At 51.4% G+C, this 21,542-nt stretch overlaps 1 protein-coding gene across 5 annotated transcripts in view; it reads right to left on the bottom strand.

Annotated features, from left to right (window-relative positions):
- The window catches only part of BTBD16 (BTB domain containing 16), a 42,238-nt gene that overhangs the window by 5,870 nt on the left and 14,826 nt on the right, over nt 1–21,542 (bottom strand). For all 5 annotated transcript variants that reach the window (XM_082722708.1, XM_082722705.1, XM_082722706.1 and 2 more), the window contains exons 8-11: nt 19,139–19,208; nt 17,772–17,902; nt 10,218–10,337; nt 801–892 (exon numbers count right to left, since the gene is read on the bottom strand). In XM_082722708.1, the coding sequence (XP_082578834.1) occupies nt 801–892; nt 10,218–10,337; nt 17,772–17,902; nt 19,139–19,208 (413 nt within the window). The remainder of the gene's footprint in view (nt 1–800; nt 893–10,217; nt 10,338–17,771; nt 17,903–19,138; nt 19,209–21,542) is intronic.

Raw genomic sequence — 21,542 nt, 5'->3', positions numbered from 1 at the left:
GAAATTTTTATAGTATATTCATCACAGAATGGCAGAAGTCTAATTTATGGAGAGAGGAGGAAGTTGAGGGTTGAAGACTGGAGGGTCTAACCAGGGTCCCAGAGATCATAAGGTGCGTGGAGCCCAAATGCGACAGCACCGAGCGTTTTCCCCCAAAGTGTTCACAGCCCCCTGGCTGAAATCCTGCCCTAGTAGGGCAGGTTGGGTCTGATTGTTGGTGTCTTTGGGGTGTCTAGAAGCAACTTGGACAGAACTAGCTGGGGTCCATCAACTATCCCTGGGTTTTAGAGTTATCCATCATATCTGGATAATGTCCTTTCATTTGCAAAGTTCTCCCTGGGGGGCCACCTGGGCAGCCCCAAACGCAGTCCCCACTAGCTTCTGCCTCTTTCCAAGTCAGAGAGGCCTCTGCCAGGCCCAGCACAAGAGGCTGGCTTGAGAAAGCCAGGCATGGAGCACAGACTCACAGGCTTCCCCCCAGCTGCTTGACCTGGAGGGGATGCTACTCTTAAGAGGGGGGCACATGGCTAGAGGACACTCACGCAGCCCTTGGCAGCCACACATGATTTTGCAATCCATAGGGCCCTCATCCACTATCATACTTCATGGAAGCTCTGACTGTCCCCCACTTTACAGACGAGGACACTGAGACCAGAAAGGTACGTTACTTTCCCAAAGTCACACAGTTTGAAAGTGACAATGCCGTCGCTCAGCCTATTCCTACAACAATGCCTACTGGGTCTTTCCCAGGAGTGGCTGAGGGGCGGGGCGAGTCCCCAGCAGCTCCCCAGGAGGCTTACCTTTGATGATTCCGTGCAGGCGCAGGCAAAGGAAGAGGGGCACCAAGCTCTGTCCTGCGTCCTGATCCAGAAAGGAATGCTTCTTGGGGAAGCTTAGCAGAGAGGAACAAGAGACCGTTATCAGACTGCTTTCTGGAACTGGTGAGGGGGGTGGGTGGAAGTCACGTCAAAGGGACTGGTGGTTTCGCCAGCCAGGAGTAGACGGGGCTTGGTTCTCTCTGGATGGGTGAGGGGTGTGGAAGCAGAGGGCAGCTGAGGCAGCCTGGGTGAGGGCTGACCCCAGAGGTCGTAATGAGGCACTGGTTCTAGTCCCCCTGCCATCCCCCACTGAGACACGCGCCTGGCAGGTGCACAGAGCATACCCAGGAAGTGACTGACGGTAGTGAGTTACTGTATAGAGGATTTTGAGAAACATTTTCTCACTTGGGTCTCACAAACCTTTTGTGGGCCAGAGAGGGCACATGTCTTGGGCTCCATTTCACAGATGAAAAACAAAGACTCAGTGAGGACTTGAACCTGGGACTTCAGGTTCCTCCTCTACACAGGCTACCATTTCAATAGTGGCCAATGTAGACCATTTAAAAGTGCTTGCTCGGGCACCTGGGTGGCTCAGTCATTAAGCATCTGCCTTCGGCTCAGGTCATGATCTCGGGGTTCTGGGATCCAGCCCCACGTTGGCTCCCTTGCTCAATGGGAAACCTGCTTCTCCCTCTCCCACTCCCCCTATTTTGTCCCCCCCCCTCAGTCAAATAAATAAGTGAATAAATAAATTTTTTTTTAAAAAGTATTTTCTGGAAGGATTAAAAAGGAGGACTGTGGGTAGCGAGTTCTAGTAGCTGTTTCCCAATCAGGCCTTCAGCGGTTACTGCCCATATTAAACTCCAGTTAATTTCCACACGTGGCTGAGGTCAGGGCTGGGTTGAGATCAGATTCCCTTTGAGAACACGCGTACACATAGACACACACCCACCACTCTTGTTTTGAAACAACTCGTTTCGTGAAAGGGTCACTTTTCACCAATGGAGACCACGGGGGTAATTTTTCCAAGTCCCTTTGGAAATGCAAAGTCATTCCCTCAAGGCAAATCCGTATGAGACCAGCCAAGGGCTCTTGTAGATTATTTTTCCATGAATCAAGAGGGATGTCCAAATCGCACCCTGTCTCAGCCAGACTGAACGCACCATTGGCCCGTGTCCTGCCTCTGCTGGGGGTGCCCGCCAGCCTGCCGAGGACCATTTGCTTTCAAATGGGAATTCTTGGGACTCTCCGTGTGAGTGGTCCCAGGAGAGAGTGTAAGAATGCCGAAGCCTTGTGGGAGGAGAGAGGGGCACAGCAACAAATGAGTTGATTCAACCCAATGATTATTAATTAGAATCTGCTGGGCGCCAGTCTCCAGGAGCGGACAGGTCGGGCCTAGGTAAAGGACGGCTGATGCTTTCAGGAACGCAGTGCTAGTGATGCCGGAACCAGCCCTCCATTCCCAGGGCAGGCGGAGCTGGGCTAGTGTGGGCCACACCAGGGCCCAAGAACACGGTATCTTAGCCAGACAAATAACACTGGCTTGCCTCTCTCACACCATTTAACCAAGGAAAGAGCTCCGTGCTATCACGTGGGGTGCAGGTGCCAAGGAGGGAAGAAGGAGCCGGGCTGGCACAGTCCCTCTCATTCCCTGTCAAGCTGAGCGCTCTGGGGAATGAGCCTGCGCCCTTGGCAAGGGTTCCCACAGCCCAGCACTGCCCCTAGAGTGAGAGCCTGCTGGAGATGTGGGTTAAAGACAGTTTCAGCCCAAACGGGAAAGGACAGTAAGAGGACAGCACTTCAGTGACTAGGAAGCCCCCGGGCACCAACTCTGCAGCTTTGTGGGAAGGAAGCCAAGACCCCTGAGTCTCCCTGGGGCAGGTGCTCAGACCTCAGAGCCCATCAAAGGAGCTCTCCAGACAGACCACCTTTCTGTCCTCTCTGAGGATTCCAGGAAGAGATCTGTTGAGATACGTGATTGGACTTTAAGATCCCTTTGGGTCACAGGGACGGCGCATTGGTGGCGGCCAACTTGCGAGGTCATGAGTCTGCTCATCCATTGTCCAGCCATGCTTTGGCGAGGTGCCAGTCCCACGCTAGCTGGCCATCAGTCATGGGACTGAGCCTCCCTGAGCTCAAATCCCCTTCTCTGTCCTGTGGGGACAACAGCCATGGGTGATGGTGCTGGGCACAGTCCACCCCCGAGGACTCCCCATCGCGTGACCACCACCACTGTCCTCTTGTCCCTGGGAAAGGGACTTAGAGTCAAGCTGGCTAAGTGCGTGGACTTTGTGATCACTGCCACCCCGTAAATGGCCCAAGCCCGGGGCCACCTCCAAGGAAGAAAGCAGTGGCCTCTGCTGATCTTCTAAAGTCTGAAAGCATGAGCATCAGGGGGCTGTGGTCCAACGAGTCAGTAGAGCCCCGCCCCTGGAGCCCAGCGAGGTCCACTGTCACAGAGCCAGGACTCTCCCAGGCCTCCTGAGGACAGCCTGGGGGCATTTCCCCCTCTCCTGGCTCCTTTCAGCTGTCCGGAGGCAGAGGCTTCGACTGTCTCGGTCTCAACCATGAGCGCATTCACCCCACTTCACACAAAGTGAGAAAACGCTGACGCTAAGTCGGGGGCCTCTTTGTGTGGCTCTGAGGGTGCGATCGAGCGCCGGCGTGGGCCCCCTGCCACGCGGTGCCATGTCTGTGCCAAGATCTCTCTGGGTTTAGAACCAACTTTTCTGGGGCAAACTTCAGGCCATGGTGTCTGAAACCTGAAACCCTTGGGTCATGACCCCTTCTGGGAGGACAGTTCCTAGGCCTTGAGACTGAAAGACACACCCAGGTTGGCTCTGGGTCCTGCTTTCAAGGGCCCGGGGACAAATCCCCCACAGACTTCCTGAAAGGCAGTGCCCGGGACAAGTGCCCCTCTGACTGTCTCAGGTTGTCATTTTAGAGCCGCCCTTCGCCACAGCCTTCTCACTTCCCCCATCCCGTCATATGTTGGTCATTCGTCCTTCCTGTGAGCATCTGACTCAGAGCCCCAGTACCCCAGGACTTGATTATAGCCTTAAAATTCACCCTTCAGAATTCTGACCCATGGTGCTCCACGGACAAGCCTCGGGGACTTCATGCTAGGAGAAATAAGCCCAACACAAAAGAATGAACACCGCCATTCCACGTAAGCGAGGTCCCCGGGGTAGTGGGACTCACAGAGACAGAAGCAGAGCGGTGGGTTCGCTGGGGCAGGGGGCTGGCTAGCTGCTACTGTTGAATGGACACAGGGCTTCCGTTTGGAAAGATAAAAACATTCTGGAGATGGAAGGAGGTGATGGCCGCACAATAGTGTGAATGTGTTTATTTATGCCACTGAACTGAACACCCCAAAATGGTTAAAATGGTCAATTTTATGTTCTGCATAGTTTACCATAATAAAAAAAGAGAGTTAAAATATCGCTCCATTTCTATGAGCAATCCATGAAGTAATAGTTTACATTTTAAGGGGAAGTTTGAAGAAAAAAGTTACACATTTTGGGACAATAACTCATGGTGAGAAAGGAACACGGCTTTTTTCAAAATGGAACTCGGTATAGAACCGGCCACCTTCGGCCAGCTGGGAGCCAGGACCCGGTCCTCTTGGCTCCCAACCCGACAGCCCAGTACATGAAAACGATTCTGAAGGCTAGTAGCGTCTAGTAGACGCCGCTGCCCAATGAACTTGCCCCTGCCCCGATATGCTAATGTCCATGCAGGAAGGTCAGGCCCTCGCCCGAAGTCTCCCAGCCAGTTCATAGCAGGGGCGGGAGCCAGACCCCGGGCTGCCATCTACTAATGTACATCTTATTGACCGAATGTATGGTCTGTCTCTGCTTCTGAGGTGGGAAATGCCGCAAAGACGGGGCTCGGCGTCTGTTTTGGCTCCGCTCCTCTTGGTGGTTCTTGCAGGGCCGGGCGCTCCGTGGCCTTACAGTATGTTGAGTGAATGAACTGGATGAGGAGTTGGTCCCACCGACCTGGCAGCTTCCACCCTTCCATCCCTTCCCTCCACTCACCCACAGAGTCTCCTCGAGGAGGGCCAGCTGTCCCCGTCCCCAGCGCGCGCGCGCACACACACACACACACACACACACACGGGTGCACGCAGATGAGGCTCTTACGTGCTGATGTTCCTGTGCTCATGGGAGTCCCTCCTGCTGCCGTTGCCGGCTTATCTGCCAGGCCAAGTCCTGGCAGACATTCATTGAGTCCCTGTTCCAGTCCTGACCTTTGTCCCAAGGCAGAAGTGGGTCTAGAAATAATGGTCATTTGCTCTGCCCTTTGTAAGGACTCTTGAGTCAGACACTTCTCATCCCTGAGACCCCTGCCACATCTCTAATCTTGCCAAAGACGATGCACTGGGGCTACCCGGTTTGAGTGGAAAGCCAAGAAGCCACAGGAGGGAAGTGAAAACTTAGCAAGGCATATGGATCAATGATATTTAGAGACTTTGAAAACAAAGGAGCTTCAGTGTCCAGAGAGCTAAACTCTAGGGGAGCAGGGGCAGCGTGGTCAGAGCAAGAGAAGAAATTAAAAAGGGCAAGAAACACCAAAGTCCAATGATGAGAAACCCTGTTGCCCCCAGATATAGCCACCTCCCTGCACAGGGCTTGGTTATCTGAGACAGAACCATCCGAAGGCTCTCATGCCCGTGACTCATGGGATGTTTCAAAATGAATGCTGTGGTTAAGAGATCAGAGTTGTCACACCAGGGGTGCCCAGTTTCATGATGACTGTGGGGCCACATCTGCAAACGCCACTCTTTAATCACAATAGACACATGGCTGATGGCCTCCCTGTCACACAGCATCACAAAGCGTGTCCTTGGAGACATCAGTGGGCTTAGGTGTCAGAGATGTAGGGGGCCGTGGAGTGGCTCTACGCCAAGGCTCCCCTCGCGGGACATGAGGGGAGCACAGTGAGAGCTTTATCAGGCCAGAGCCCGCTCACACGGTCAGCACGTGCTTTTGTTCTCTCTGCAAAGAGAAGCTCAAGGAAGCAATTGGTCCAGTGAGCAGGTGAAATCTGGGAGGGCTTCCTGGAGGAGTCCTTGGGTCACACTGGGATAGCGCCAAGGAAGGAGGGGAGACTCAGCTGCAGAGCTCATCGAAATCTGGGAGTTGGGGTCACGTGGAAATTGGCTTTGCTGGTGGCTGTCAATGACCTCCTGGAGAGGTTGTGAGCCCACTGCTGGAGCCCACCCTTGTGTCAGAGAGGGACCCACTTAGTGATCAATCAGTCTGTTAAGGATTAGAATTATGGGTCCATCCATGACTTTCCCTCGACCCAGAGAATCTCAAAATAAAAGAAGTTCAGGGAAACCCAGGTCAGCTCCTACCCCACCACCATGTTGCTGACGGATCCTTGCCTTCCCCGGCCATCTGTCCCTGGATGGAGTTTACAGATGCTCCAGTGAGTGAAAGGGAGGGGAGACATTAAAAGTGTGTACTGGCAGGTTCTATTTATACAGCGTTCAAAAGCAGCCAAGACATCTTGAAAGGAAAGGAAGCCAGGATGTTGTTTGCCTTTTTCTGGGAAAGGTGAGGACAAAGATAAGACACTCCAGGTGGCTGGTCACGTCTGTCTGTGGGGCAGGGGGCTGCTCCCACTTTCTGGAAATCCACTTTGGGTTCACGCACTTTTCAGTATGTATTTTATACTTTGATGAAAAATGTGCTTTTTAAAAAAGTGCAAAGTTTGCCTGCCTCTGGCTTTACTCCAACCAAGGAGACTTTCCAGCTCTCGTGGATGTCCTCAGACTGCTCACTGGAAAGAAATGATGACTTTTCCTCTGTGGACAGAGGCAACAGCTTTGCTTACATTTTTTGTTTTCCTACAAGGAAATGTTAAATTTAATTCTGGCCAGTCTATTTGTTTTTCTAAATTAACCATTGCCAGAAAACAGACTGTGGGTGCTGAGGGGAGCGAGCGAGCGAGCGTGCGTGTGTGTGTGTGAGTGTTCCCTTCCTATAATATTATACTTAGCAATGAAAGTAAGTTGGAAGATGTTCATACACTTCTAGCTAGGCGGAGAAACTTCCCTTTCCCCTTTCCATCAGTGTCTCTGGCATAGAGTGCGTGTTCAGTAACTATGTGTTGAATGCATAAAACATTGAAAAAAAATCAATGGATAAAAGAAAGTAGGAGAATAAGAAAGGCTTGGACCTGTGTCTTTATTTGCAGGCATTATTCAAATACCTTCCCTCGTGGCTTGTTTTCTGGACATTGCTAAAAGAGATCAGAAAAGGGGCATCTGGTCTATTTTTACACCATCACTGCCCCAAGCCCCCCCGATGTGGATGCTGGGCTAGCAAAGACCACATCCAGCATGGCAGTGTGGCTTGTCCCCAGGGGTCACAGGACCTCCCTTCCCCAGCTCAGATTCAGGCGGCACATGTTATCAAAGTACAGTCCCTTTGGGGAAGTCCCCATCTGGTGATGGTCTCAAAATGTCCACTCTGAGCACTGGGAGACCCCTTGATAAATCACTCTGCCATTTACATTACATCACCAATAGTAGCAACTTTAAAAACTGGGCCAAAGGGTCAGCTTCGTTGATTCTCATTCCTAAGCCTACACCTTGTCTCCCAGAGGCGGCTGTCTCATCTTTTAAGGCCCCATGGCACATCCCTGTTGGCGGCCACAGAAGCATGACTACCTGTGGCCTCATTGAACTGTGTAGTTTAGTTCCCCTGGTGACCCGGCTCTGGCCTAGGTCTATGAGCAGAGATGCCTTCTCACTGCCCGAACCTTCAGGCCACCAGCCCCATTGGGCCAGCAGCCCCGAGGCCCTGCCCTGCTACGGGTCAGCCCCAGGGTTGGGGCTGGCTAGGACGGGGTTGGCCAATACAGAGTAAGGGAACCACCGCCGTTCACTGCCATGTCTGGGGTAGACACCGCTAACCCGCCAAGACGTAATTTCTCCCTGAGTCTAGAGAAAACCTTGGAACCCTTCCTTGGCCAGAACACCAAATGGGCACCTGCCCCGAGTCACCTGCCTCCGAGCCCCATTACTCCTAGTTGCTACAGACAAGGCATTCTTTGAATTTTACTTCAGCCTATGAAGACCCACTTCTGTGAGGGGAACCAAGCTACGTGAAAACCATGGATGGGAACTCATCACTCAGTAAGCCCTTCTGTGCACAGCACAGTGCCGGGAAGCGAGGGCTCAGGGGGAGGCCCACACCCCCTTCCTTCAGGCCGCTTGTGGTGCTCCTGGGGGTCAGGACGAAGGTACCACCGCGTGGTCATAAGGCAACTGGTCACAGAGGCTCTCCAAGGAGGCCCCGCCATGCACAGAGTGGCCGAGTGAACAGAGCAGCCTGGGGTCAGGGAAGTAGGAGCAGCAAGTTCAGGAGCTAGCCGAGGTTCCAGAGATTGGGGTCCCTGGGCACATGCATTTGGGAGGTGGAGGCCCTTGATGAGGGAGCCCTTAAAGGTGACCCTGTTCTGGGGCAGGAGACCTGGGATGGGTGGAGAACCACTCAGAATCCTAAAAATGGGCACGCGGTCCTCAAGGTCGGGGGCGGCCCTGATGACTAAGTGAAGGGGCACCAAGGCCCAGATGGTGCGTCTCTTCTCCCTGGGGGCACAGAGCTTGCTGGAGGGAGCCGGAGGGAAGGCAGGCCCGCAGGGGAGTCCCTCCTGTGCCGCGGTCTGAAAACACGGGGCCGAGAGGAGGTATGGACACCAAAAGGAAACTCACAAGTGGTTTCTAACCAGGAACGAGGTGGCACCGGGGTCTTGGGAAGTGCCACGGAGGGGAGGTGTGGGCTTAAAATAAAACCCAGTGTAGATGCAAGAGAAATGGAAAAGCTAATGATGGTGGGGAGGAACCTCGCGACCCCAGCTCAGGAAACCCAAGGACACCCCCCCCCAACTCAGCGGAGGGCGCTACACACCTGAGAGCCTCATTCCCAGTGTTTCTCCCACATTAAAAACACAGTTTCCACATCCCAGCTCATTTCCTACCTCCTGGTTCTAAGCCGTTTCCAGTATGAGTGCTAACTTGGAGCCAAATAACGAGTTTTCCTGGTGCGTGTGACTCATAGGAAAAAGTGTCTTTTGGGCTATTAAAAGAGTCGGTGGGGGGGTGGTTTAAGCATTTGTGTTCAAAGCAAATTATATAGAAACTAAGCAAAGTGCATGTCATTCTGGCACTGAATACCGCTTTCCACAAATAATGAGGCAGGAAAAATGAGCTCTGTAGTTAACATCGTGCACAGATGTTCCAGAAAAGGATTAAATGCGTCAGAACAATGCAAATGAAAAACTTGGCTTACACAGGTCAGTCTGCTGATGACGATGGGGCAGATGTGTTTATCTGTGAAACTTATACGTGCACAAGAAACGGAGCCTGTGGGCTTCCTGGGACACACTGGATGGTGCCTGGAGAGCCCCTTCCCGCCAAGGTGGGGGACAGGCTCCTCAATCTGACAGTGACGGTGACGCCATCAGTGACTTCCTCCAGGCAGAGCCTGAGGACCACCTGAGACTATCTTTGGCGACAGGACCCCCACACCCCACAGCCAGCCTGTGTGATAGACATGAGTGTATTCACAAAGTATCCATTGAGGCTAGAGAGGTGCAAAACAGAGCCAGTAAACCACCAATTTCAGCCTCCCCCGACCCTGCCCTGCTGCCCCCAAGCTACCACAGCTTAACGGGGGACTCTTGACTGAACAGAGAGAAAACTCACAGCAGAGAGCCGACCAGGGAGGGGAGGACACACTGTAAGTCCTCAGCTAACAAAAACATGGAACCTAGAGGCAGCCTCAGAATCTTTCTTAACCCAGCGTGCAGGGAGCTATGACCAAACCAGCTAGAGCGGACACAAGAGAGGAATCCTATCGGCCATCCTAGGGATGGGAAGCAAAATGCCTTGGGATTCAGCAGACCCGAGTTCAAGTCAGACCCCGTCACTTGCATCATCTCTGACAAGATAGTTCATCTCCACCTTGAGTTTCTTCATCTGTAAAATGGAAACAAAACCAGCCCCCGAGTCCAACTGAGATTACAAAGTGCCGTTATCAGAATTACGGCACTTAACACGCAATTAAATGGTGTCCATATAGCTGAGATTACTATTTTTGACTGCTCTTTCGAGAATTTCTAGAATTTATAAGTTTGGAGCATATAAGAAACTGAGCTAATTCTATGAAAGCTTTGTGCATTTTCCATTTGTCTAGGAAATTCACGATGTCATCTGCTCTCATGAAACATAAGAGAGGATGACCTGGTCTCATTTAGACACATTTTAAACATCAGGGCACTCTGGGTGATGCTATGAAAAATCGTATCCCTGAGGCTTTTCCTCCAGGATATTATGAGTGTAAAAACCAGGTATTGTTTCATCAATCCGCACGGTTACGTTACCTTTTAAAAAACGCCAGCACAGTTTCATGCACCGGAACCGTCTGGATTTTGTGGTTCAGTTGCAAGAAGACCCACAAAAGTAGGGTTTTCAGAAGATGAAACTCGTTAAAAGTGAACAGCCTGCCAAAATGAAAGAGAAGAAATTTGAGGAGTAGCAACAACTCAGGCCATTCGTAAGAAAAAACAAAGAGTGAGTTTAGGAAAGAGGCAACACCACCCCTGAGTCTGCAGGTCAGTTCAGACAAAGAGATGTTAAATGACGTTCTCAAGGTCACATTCTCAAGGTCACGGGACACAGTGACCCATGGGTGATCCTTAGAGTGAGCTGGGATATGACCCTCAGCAACCCGCCCCCCACTGGCTGTGCTGCCAAGCCAATGGCCAGCTTTAAAGAGACAGGAGTGCCAGAGATGTTTTCATCTGTTCTTTCATTTAATTCCATACAACAACCCTGCAAAGTATGTTCCTTACTTATGTAGATAAATTCAGACTGACCCTATATTTATTTAAAATTTTAATATTTCGTTCATTGTGGGTTTTTGCATTAATTTTGATTTTAAAATACTGTACCACAATATACTTAAGTTTTGCACTGAGATAAATGCCTCCATCATCACTTCCTAGTCCCAGCTGGGACTGCGGGCAACGTAACTGAGTTGAGTTCACAGGACTGTGGGGGCAGAGCTGGGCGGGGGTCAGTCCAGCCTCCCGCAGATGCTTGTATCCATAGATAGTGGTGACAGCAGGTGCTCAGGTTTCTTTAAGTGGCATGCTGTTTCCTGTCGCTGCTCTAACAAACCGCCATGAACCAAGTGGCTTAAAACAACACACATTTATGATCTTATGGTTCTGGAATTCAGAAGAACACAATGGCGCTCACTGGGGTAGGATCAAGGTGTGGACTGCATTCTTCCTGGGGACTCTACAGAGAACCGTTTCCATGCTTTTTCCAGCTTCCAGAGGCTACCCACATCCCGTGGCTTAGGGCCCTTCCTCCATCCTCAGGCCAGCAGCACAGCACCTTCCAATCTCTTTCCTGGTCTCACGTTCCTGCCTGTGGTCTTCTGTGCGCAAGGATCCTTGTGATTACACTGGGTCCACCCAGGTGATCCAGCAAACCCTCCCCAGCTCAAGGTCATCCCTCTGCAACCTTCCTTCCCCTTTGCATGCAACCGAACATATTCACAGGCTCGAGTTGGCATGTGAACATTATCGAGCCAACGACATACACAGAGATCATTAGCGCAGGGCCTGGCATGGAGGAGCGAGCTAACGAATGGCACCTCGGACTCCCAAGTGACAGGGCTGGGTCCTGGCTGTGGAGCCCACGCTTTGCCCGCAGTGACATGAGACTTCTTATCTAGAAACAAGTGGTGAGGAGGAGTGTCACTCCCTACAACGTCAACTCTGTAACCTAAGGAGGTCTCCCGGAGAGCTGCTCCGAAGCCTCCCGCCAGCTTGATTATCTAAGAAGTCATTCCAGCTGGTCTTAATACCCTCCATATCTTCCACCATGAGCACAGGGATGGCACGTTTGGCTCCCTAACCTATCAGAGCCTCTGATAGTCCACCACTTTGAGTGGTCTTGGTGGGTGGGACCCAAGCTAAATGGTGACTCTAAAGGAAGTGGAAAGGTCACCCACCCACCTTTCACACTATTTCTGGCCACAGGAGAATGTCTCTTTGCTTTTGTTTTCAGGCCACCTACAGAGGCATGGGCTTTGATGCTGGTTAGACAGGGTCACATTTGCCACTGTCTGGGCAAAGACGGGGCGAAGGGATGGGGGATGTCACAGAGCCTGTCCGTACACGCTGTGCCCACACAGAACTCCGCCAGTCCACCACCAGCTCTGGCTGGGGAGCTGCGTGACGCCTGGTGCAGAATCCAAGCCCCGGGTCCCCAAGCTCGGAGGTTCTTTGGGACCTCACCAAAGAGGAGCTGGCAGCAGCATGGGAAGAGTCACTGGGGCTCCAGGAATCAGGGTCCTGGTTTTACTTTATTATGAAGGGTAATTGTTCAAAGAAAGTCCTCTGTCTTTAAAGATTTATTTGAGAGAAAGAGAGTGTGTGTGCGTGTGTACAGGTCGGGGAGGGGTGTCAGGCAGGCTCTGCACTGAGCGTGGAGCCTGACACAGGACTAACTCAGGACCTTGAGATCACGACCTGAGCCGAAACCAAGAGCTGGACGTTTAACTGACTGCACCACCCAGCTGCCCCAGTCCCTCCATCTTTAGGCCAAGTTCCAGTCTCCTGAAGTACTAGTTCCTGCTGAGGACATTCTAACATATTTTCATTTACTCAAGAGCTCTGACGGCCTCCCAGGACCCAGAGATCCCTCCAGCACAGGTGAACATCTGGGCTGTTCGACTTGTGTTTACGGGTGCTCAGTAGTAGCCATTGGGAGGTAAGTGGTATTTGTTCATGAGAAAAATGTTAACAAGACACTGCTTGTCTTTTTTTTTTTTTTTAAGAAAATTATACATAAATAATAAGGGCCCCCCTTTGAGTACAGACTATGAAGAAAGCTGTATCAGGGCAAACAAGAAAGCATGAACAAGGATCCCGAATAAATAAAAAAGCAAAATAAAACAAATGGCTATTAGGAAGGGAATGAAAAATTGCTCTCTATCCATTCACTGGCAGCCTGCACAACTTCAAATTGAAAATGCTAATGAGATAAGCAAGCATCGACATGGAGAGAACACGTCTCATTGTGCCAGAAAATCAAGGAGGCTGGAGAGCACTACGGTCACGGTGAGAACATTGATTCGAAGTTTAAGGTTTTTTTGTTGTTGTTTCATTTTAAAGATTTTATTTATTTATTTGACAGACAATGATCACAAGAAAGCAGAGAAGCAGGCAGAGAGAGAGGAAGAAGCAGGGTCCCCACTGAGCAGAGAGCCCCATGCAGGGCTTGATCCCAGGACCCTGAGACCATGACCTGAGCCGAAGGCAGAGGTTTTAACTCACTGAGCCACCCAGGCGCCCCCAAAGTTTAAGTTTTTATGAAACGATATTACACGTTATTTATAGACACGCATGTATGGAGTAAGAATACAATCACAGGACTGGGTTCACGCAGGCCCGGGACAATGGTCTGATTGTCTTGGGGAGGGGGAGAGGCCAAGAGGATGCTGGGGAGGGAGCATGGTCGGCTTCTGCTTTGTTGGTGATGTTTTCTTTCTTACGACAAAATGTCACTGTTCATTTTGGGAGGGGCGTCCAATGGTGTGTTCTAGTCGCCTCCTAACTTTAAAATTGTTTTACAATAAAAACTAACCATCAATATCCTTATTGATCTTGATTATCAATAGGGAAAAATGAGTCCTCGTGCAGAGCACAGCGGTGGGCCGGGCTGGTCATTACCTGGGGCTTTGAGGCTGCTCAGACCTGTGTTCAAATCCCAACTCTCATGCTGTGCGCAGGGAAACTGGGCCAATCCTTTCCTTTCCTACACATGAAAAGGCAGATAACAGCACCCACCTCACTGCATGGCTGTAGGAGTTAGGCCAATAACCCACTCAAAGTGTCCTGTATACAACAAGTGCTCAATAGTTGGTAGCTGTCATTGCCATTAGCCAGAGAGCCATCAGCTTCAGGAAGAAGCTGTTTGAGAGCCACGCCCTATGGTGCTCCAGATGTTGTGGGACTGGGTGGAGGGTGGACAAGGGTGACTTCTCCTGGGAATTCCTGAGCCCTCAGGACCGATGGTATCATGGGCAGGAAGCCTGGGAAAAGTGGACAGAGCCCGGGTTGTAGGGCGGCTCTCCATATAGATAGGAACTGGACAGCTGGCGGAGTTTTCCATTTCTCCTAAGTCTACCAGGAGCTTGGCTTCCAGAAAAGCAGAAGTTGGAATGAAGCTTTCATAGTATTGGAGTTCACGGAACAGGGTAACCTAGTGCTGACCTCTGAAGAGAAACTGAACTGGCAGCCGAAGGCCCAGGCGAAGAAATGAAAAACCAGAGGCCCCAGAGGTCAGGAAAGCTGTGTGTAGTTTATGTAAGGCTGTTTACGAAACCCAAAGGAAGATCAGGTCAAAGGGGCTTCAGAACGAGAAGGTGAATGGCCCAAAAGCTGAAGCATCTGCTGAGATGGACGTTGTTCCCACGAGGCTTAGAGACCCACACGCCATGACCAGAAGCTGGGGGATGGGCCGCTGTTGAGCCTAAGTGGGCCCAGCGGGATGGGCCATCCCTGACCCCTCATGTGCTGGCATTTCCAACAGCCCCTCTGGGGCCATGTGACTTGCCAGGACAACCCAGTCCCAGCTAAGGTCTGGTTGCCAGGCAGCGTGGCCTCTGGAACAAATGACGAGATAGTGTATTGCGGAGGGAGGGAGCCTGGACTTTGTAGCCTGAGCTCTGGGCTTGAGCCAGCCCTACGTTTTATTGTCCCTCTTATCCTTGGGACACTAATTGCACCTGTCACACAGGGCCGTGGGGCTTGAAAGGGACGGTGCACAGAGCAGGGCACCTACCCCAAGGGGCTCAATAAATGTGAACTCATCTAAAGGTGCTTTTTTTTTTTTAAATTAACATATATTGTATTATTAGCCCCAGGGGTACAGGTCTGTGAATCGCCAAAGGCAAGGGAAGCAAGGGCAAAAATGAACTATTGGGATTTCATCAAGATCAAAAGCTTTTGCACAGCAAAAGAAACAGTCAACAAAACCAAAAGACAACTGACAGAATTGGAGATATTTGCAAATGACATATCAGATAAAGGGCTAGTATCCAAAATCTATAAAGAACTTCTCAAACTCAACACCCAAAGAACAAATAATCCAATCAAGAAATGGGCAGAGGACATGAACAGACATTTCTGCAAAGACGACACCAGATGGCCAACAGACGCATGAAAAAGTGCTCCACATCACTCGGCATCAGGGAAATACAAATCAAAACCACAGTGAGATATCACCTCACACCAGTCAGAGTGGCTAAAATTAACAAGTCAGGGGATGACAGATGCTGGCGAGGATGCGGAGAAAGGGGAACCTCCTACACTGTTGGTGGGAATGCAAGCTGGTGCAGCCGCTCTGGAAGGGTTTGTTCTTAATCAGCTGCGGTCCAAGGTGGCAGACCCACCAGCCAACCAGCATGCCCAGGTGAGGCGCCCGAGCCTGGGTAAATGTCTCAGACCCCACCAGGCACCAGGTATGGCCAGGCCCCGATTTCCAGCACCTTCTGTTCTCCACCTCCCTCTAGCTTCAAAGCAGGTGGGGGCTGACACCACCACGGCGCCCCGCGACCGCGACCGAGGAGCCTCTGCCTGGGGGAACGTGAACAGGAGGTCAGGGTGCTGCCAGCTGAAAGCCTCCAAGGCACAAGGGCTGATGACTTGCTTGAGGCCACGCAGGGCCCTTTCCCCTGTCGCTGGGATGGCTCTGGACTGTGTGTGTAGACAGCTCCCGGGGAGGGGCGGGAGGAGCAGGACCCCGTTCCCACATCAGTCATGTCTGCCCAAGCTTGTGCGTCTAGACACTTGACGTGGAATGTACTCGACCTCTTTTCCTGCCTCATGTACATTTTGTAAGACCCAATTCCATCACCGAGGCTCTGGCTGTGGTCAGACAATTTTTCCCTGTTCTTGGTTAAATGCTACGAGGGTGCGACAGCTCAGTCTTTCCAAGGGAGGGACAGTGTTAGGAAAAGTCTAAGGGATGCCATGTTTATCTTTTCTTCAATGGTTGTGTAACCTTTGCTCTGCTGGAGGGTGGGGGAGGGCACATGCGGGGGGGTGGGGGGAGCAGCAGGGAGTGGGGCAGAATGACACCAGGAGGTCGCCCAGATTCCCCGGGGTGCTCCTGATAAGACGGTCTCCCTCAACATTAGAACTCTGTTCTAACAACCTCATTACTCTTTAAGTGTGAGAACATCGCAAGCCCCTGGGTAAATTCAAACCAACAGTGGAATGAATCTGTTCAGATCTGATTTCTGAAATCTGATTGCTTTCTATGCCATGAGCACGAGTAGACATTTCATCTCTGACATACGGCTACAAAGTTTAGTAGGATTTACTTCTCGCTTTTGAAGTTCACCCCAAGGGGATACAATCCTGGTAACTTGGCAATGGCCTTGTAAGGAGGTCCAAAGATCCTGACAGGTAAATACAGCCTGTCGCCCTAAACCAGAATGTTCTAAAGGAGAGCGCTGGGCCAATGTCGTCAGCTATTAACATCAATGCCACATCGCGTATGGTTGGTAATTGCACTGTGGTCACATTAAAAAGTTCTTTTTATCAGCAAATAAACACGGAAGCATTTAGGAGGAACTGTAGCTGGTGTAGGTACCCTGCCCCCAGAGGCTTCAGGAGCAAGATGTGGGTACGAAACTCCACACTGATGCAGATAATTGAGCAAATAGCAGAAATTGAACAAAACAGGGTAAAGGGTATATAAATATTCTTTGTGCCATTCTCACTATTTTAAGTTTGAAATTATTTTCAAATAGACTTTTTTTTAAAAATACTTTTCACTTGTGACAAACCCAGAAAGTCCTTTTGACTTCGTTAATGGCATGTCTAGAAATTTAATGTGGGAAAATAGTCCGAGATAGACACACGTACATTGAAGGAGATCACCACGATACTGTATTTATATTGGTAATATACTAGAAATAATCTAAAAGGTCAAGCACTGGGGATGTTTCCGTGAGTGACTCGAAGGACCAGAAGGAGCCAGCCAGAAACCAGGCATTTCGGGCAGGAGGGAGAGCACACCTGTGGGTGGCAGGTGCTCAGCGGGGCTGGAGTCTCAGGTGGTCCCATGGATGTCTCGTGGCTGCTGAGACGGAGGGACAGATGCGCGCACCAGAGGCCCTTGGGCTAGAGACGTTCTCAGTGGGGGTCAAGAGCAGACACAAGACCCTGAGTTAGAGGTCCCTGCAGTGGTGCAGAGAACACATCTAGGCTCTGGCTGGTGCCCAAGAAGAGAAGCCCATAGAGATGGGCTGGGTCCTGGAGTGTTACTGACGCGCTCGGGGTGAAGGCCAAGTGGGTGTGGAAGGGTTCCCAAGGTTCTAGCTTGAGCAGCTGCTGAAGGAACAGAGGGCGGGGCCCCAAGAGTTGGCTGTTAGCTCGAGCTGTCAGCTCAAACGCATGTCTGGGTCAGAGCTGTTCCGGAGTCAGGGCTAAAGATAGAAACTGACTTAGGATAAGAGGTTTTATTTTCTGTTTTCTAATTTTCTCTATTTTCCCTTTACCACCATGAATGTGTATTAATGTTGTCAGGATTTTTTTAAATTACTTAGGCAATATTTGAATTAATTACCATGTGGGTAACGAGACCGCGGGCACCCAGAGCGTCCCTACCCCAGTGAAGGAGTGTGAAGGGATCCATCCCCACTCCCCCCAGCACTCCACCTGGGGCGGACTGGCCAGGATGGCGGGGAGTTTGGGAAGGAGCGGGTGCTGAACACTGGGCCTGGCCATCAGGGGTATGGGGGTGCCCCGCTTGAGCACCTCCCTTCCGGGACCAACCCTACTGCCCCAGGATCCCCCCAGGGACAACTCCTGGTCCCACACACATCACCCCTCGGGACCAGCTCTGACCTGGGGGACCGAAGCACTTTGTGGAGCAGCTCCTGTGGGATTTTCCGGAGGTGGATCTGCGTCCCCACCAGAGGGACCAAGTTCATTTCCAGCCACTTCTCACAGGCAGTGGTGAGCTGCTCTTCCTTATACTGAGGACAAGAAAAGCCAATGCGTTTAGAGATCCCCGAACTCCCAGCGCCCTCTGCTGGCCCGTGACGACACTACAAGCGGGCTCTCGGGTGTGTCCTGCTAAACCTTTTCTTCCAAACACACAAAATGCAGCAGATAACATTTTTGGAATGTTTGCTATGCTCCTGGCCATGCACCAGGTTGATTTAAGTTAATATTCACCATAATCCTGTGTGGTCAGTTCCTTATTATCCCTATTTTTACTGATGGAGAAACTGAGGCCCCAAGATTGCTGCTCTTGCCAACGATCCAAAAACCAGCAAGTGGCAGAGCTGGGAGCAAACCCTGGTGGTGTGACCACAGGGTGGCACGCTGAAACCACTGATCGTGGAAGGGCCTGCAGGTGTACCCCAAAGGGAGGCTGGTCCAAAGAAAACGACAACATTCTCCCAGGGATGGACCTGGACAAGGTCTTAGCACCCCTTGCATGTCCTTGGAGTGACAGTCCTTCCCAAGCCAAAGAGTGGCTGAGAAATGCTGACCAGAATGCAGAGATGCTGCCCACAGAGTGATGCTTTAGTGCCCGATGGAGTGAAGGTGAGGGCACTGCATTATCTTTGACGAAAGAGGCAGTGAGTGCCTTCTTAGAGGCCATCGCAAGGGCACTCTGACATGCCGATTGTGCACGGACTGAACTTGGCAGTCAGATGGACCTGTTTCCAGGTCAATGGCGGCCTCACAGAGGAAGGCTGGGATCGGGCCTGGGGTTCGAGCCCAGCACCGCAACTCAGAACTGACCCTGCTCTGTTTGCTCCCCTCCTTGGGTCTCAGTGTTCTCCTCTGATAATGTGACCCTTATGATGACATCATTTATTCCCAGTAGACACAGTGGCTGGCCCCAGGCAGGGAGACACACATAATTTCACCTGACTCCAACAAGAATGTCCTGGAAGATTGCCTGCTATTTTGGGTGAGAATAGCTGTGCTTTTGTCTTCCTAATTTTTCAGGCTTTTTAATTTCTCAATTAAAAAAAAATTTGGTTTTAAAATGTCCTTTTAAACAAAAGTGATTTTTAAAATTGTTTCCTTGGCAAAATAAAATATTGGTACAGTTAAGTGGGTGCTTTCAGATAGGTCTGTTTGTTTTTTGTTTTGGTTTTTTTTTTTTGGAGCTGGGCCTGATAGGTAAAATCCCAGAGCCTGAGGTGCTCCCGAAGTTCCCCAGGGGTGATGAGCTCAGTCCAGGTTATCCTCACCTTGCAGCCGGCCAGGTAGAAGTCCTTGATGGTGCTCGGCATGAGTCCATTCATCATCATGGCCACACACCTGCAGAGAGAGGAATGGGGTTCTTGGAGACCCCCAGGCAGAGAACTCGGCAACCCCAGAGGTTTGCATCAACTCCAGGACGGTAGCAGGGGTGGAACCGAGGTGTGAAAGGGCGTGTGTGGAAGGTGCTGGTCCTGCCCCCGACCAGGCCCTGTGTTCTTCAGGTGCTGGCTTTTGGCAGTGAGACGTGCGAGCAGAATTAGCAGGGCTTGGAGTTGGGGTACAGAAATTGGTGCTCCAGGAGGCTGACACGTCACATGTGTCCCCCCTTCTCATGGTCATACTCATTGGCCAGGCTGGACTGGAATGGTCAGGCTTCCCCAGATTGGGGGACACAAAGCAAGCCTAAAGCATGCACATACGTCTACTCACACAGCAAGCAGGATCACAGCTGTGCCACTGCAGGTGTGCAATGCACAAAACCAAGGACCAGTACCAGCTGGAACCTCCAGGCACACACCACACCCCCCGAACACTGGAGACCTCGGCGGTGTGGGATCCAGACCTAAGCAGCCACGGGGGTGATTTTGCACTTGGCCAGGAGCTCAACTAAGATGGTCTTCGAGTCTCATCCAGCACCTGGATTTGTGATGCTATCAGAGTAACCCAGGGCATTTCTGTTCCACTATACGCTACACACACACACGCACACACACACACACACTGAGGCATGTGCTGCCACATCCTGGCCAACTGTACCATCAGCCTCTCAAAGGCAGGTGAGAGCCAGCCCAGTGGCATGCCTGGCCCACTTGGATCCGACCTGTGACACCCACCACAATTATCTGAAGAATCCTGAGCAAGACCCCTCTGCCCCAGGCAGGCCGAGGTTTGCTCATCTGGGTAATGAGGGCTTGTTATCTCCAAAGCCCTTGCTACTCTGACCGTTAAAGCAAGTCGTGGAGTGGAGGAAGGAAAATGAAGCACCGGTCATTCTTAGCTCAGCCCCAGATTGCCAACACCAGGGCTCCGAGAGTGAGCTGCGGCTAAGAATTTGGGCCCAAGGTAGGGCAGCTGGGGCTGATAGACAGAGGCTGCAGACCCTGCTCCAAGAGGAGGCAGACCTTCCAGCTTTCAGGTCAGAGATATCAGAGAACCAGGAATCAGGAAGCCGTGATATTGTTCTCATTATGGCGATATGGGGCTGTAAACGGGTGGTGCAGGCCATGAACGGGGCATGGGAAATCCCAGCAAAAGCCAGACCTTGCTCCAGTGGAGTTAGCCCCAGAGCCCACACAGCCCAGCTCTGCCTACACCTCTGGTCTCCCATCTCCCACAGCCACCCACCCTGCAGATCAGGCCAAGATGACATGCTGGAATGTCTCTTCCAGACTCTGGTCCCCTTGGCTGTCACGTCCAGGCCTCTGAGAGCCTGCAGCCCTCAGCTCACAGGGCGTCTGCCTCCCCAATAAGACTTCTTGAGACTCCAAATCACGTGTCTGGCTGGAGTCATTTCGGATGCCCCAAGAATGAGATACTGGCTCAGAACTGTCTTTGGGGTCGAATCTGGCTGTTTGGAGTCTCCAGAAATTAACTTGAAACCAGCACAAGTCTGGAGAGATCTTGCCCTGCCCTCTCCAGGGCAGCTGATGTCCTCTCTTGATCAGGACAGGAAGTTCTTGCATTCTTTCATTTCCTCGGATAAAGATCCCGAGGCAGAGAGTGGAACAAGTCAGACGGACCGTCGCTGCCCTGAATCCTTCTCTGTGTGGAATCGCCTCAGGTGCTATAAAATCAGAGTTCGACGATACCAGCTCGATGCTCAGGATGTGAGGGCAGTAGGCACACATCCCAGGAAAAGCCCGAGGGAAGGGACAAAATATTCTAGAAAAAGCGAATCCCATCAACGATTTTCCATTTGGTTCACTTACCCTTTCATAAATGTTACTGGAATGGGGCAGTGTTACAGGATACAGAAAAGGGAAGCCCTAAGAACTGTTCTGGTTAATCACAGGGACCTGTTTACTTGAAATTAATCATACGTAACACAAATGTTCCGTTTGGGATCCCCATCCTTCATTCCACTTTGCTCATTTCCTGTGCCCTGGAGACCTGTGGGGCAGGAAGCTCTAGAGAGCGGGGACTCTGACCCTCTGGTCCTCACTGTTCCCAGTGTCCTGAAGACACCCGAGGCATCGTTCATAAAGGAGGAGATGAGTGACTGAAGGTGTGTTGGATCAAAATGACCGGTCACTGGCCCCCAGCAAACCCGGCCTCACTAAGTGCCCCTTCAGGGAGGGGAGCAGGAAGGCTTCATTCCGTGGCAAGTGGTGATGTCACCACCCCGCCTGAGCAAAACAGAAACGGACAGTGTTGGGGTCCAGGTTCTGCGGC

The sequence above is a fragment of the Mustela nivalis genome, assembly GCF_964662115.1.
Source record: "Mustela nivalis genome assembly, chromosome: 2".
Classification (NCBI taxonomy): Eukaryota; Metazoa; Chordata; class Mammalia; order Carnivora; family Mustelidae; genus Mustela; species Mustela nivalis.
Note: the sequence above shows the minus strand (reverse complement) of the source record. Positions and strands in the feature narration are given on the sequence as shown.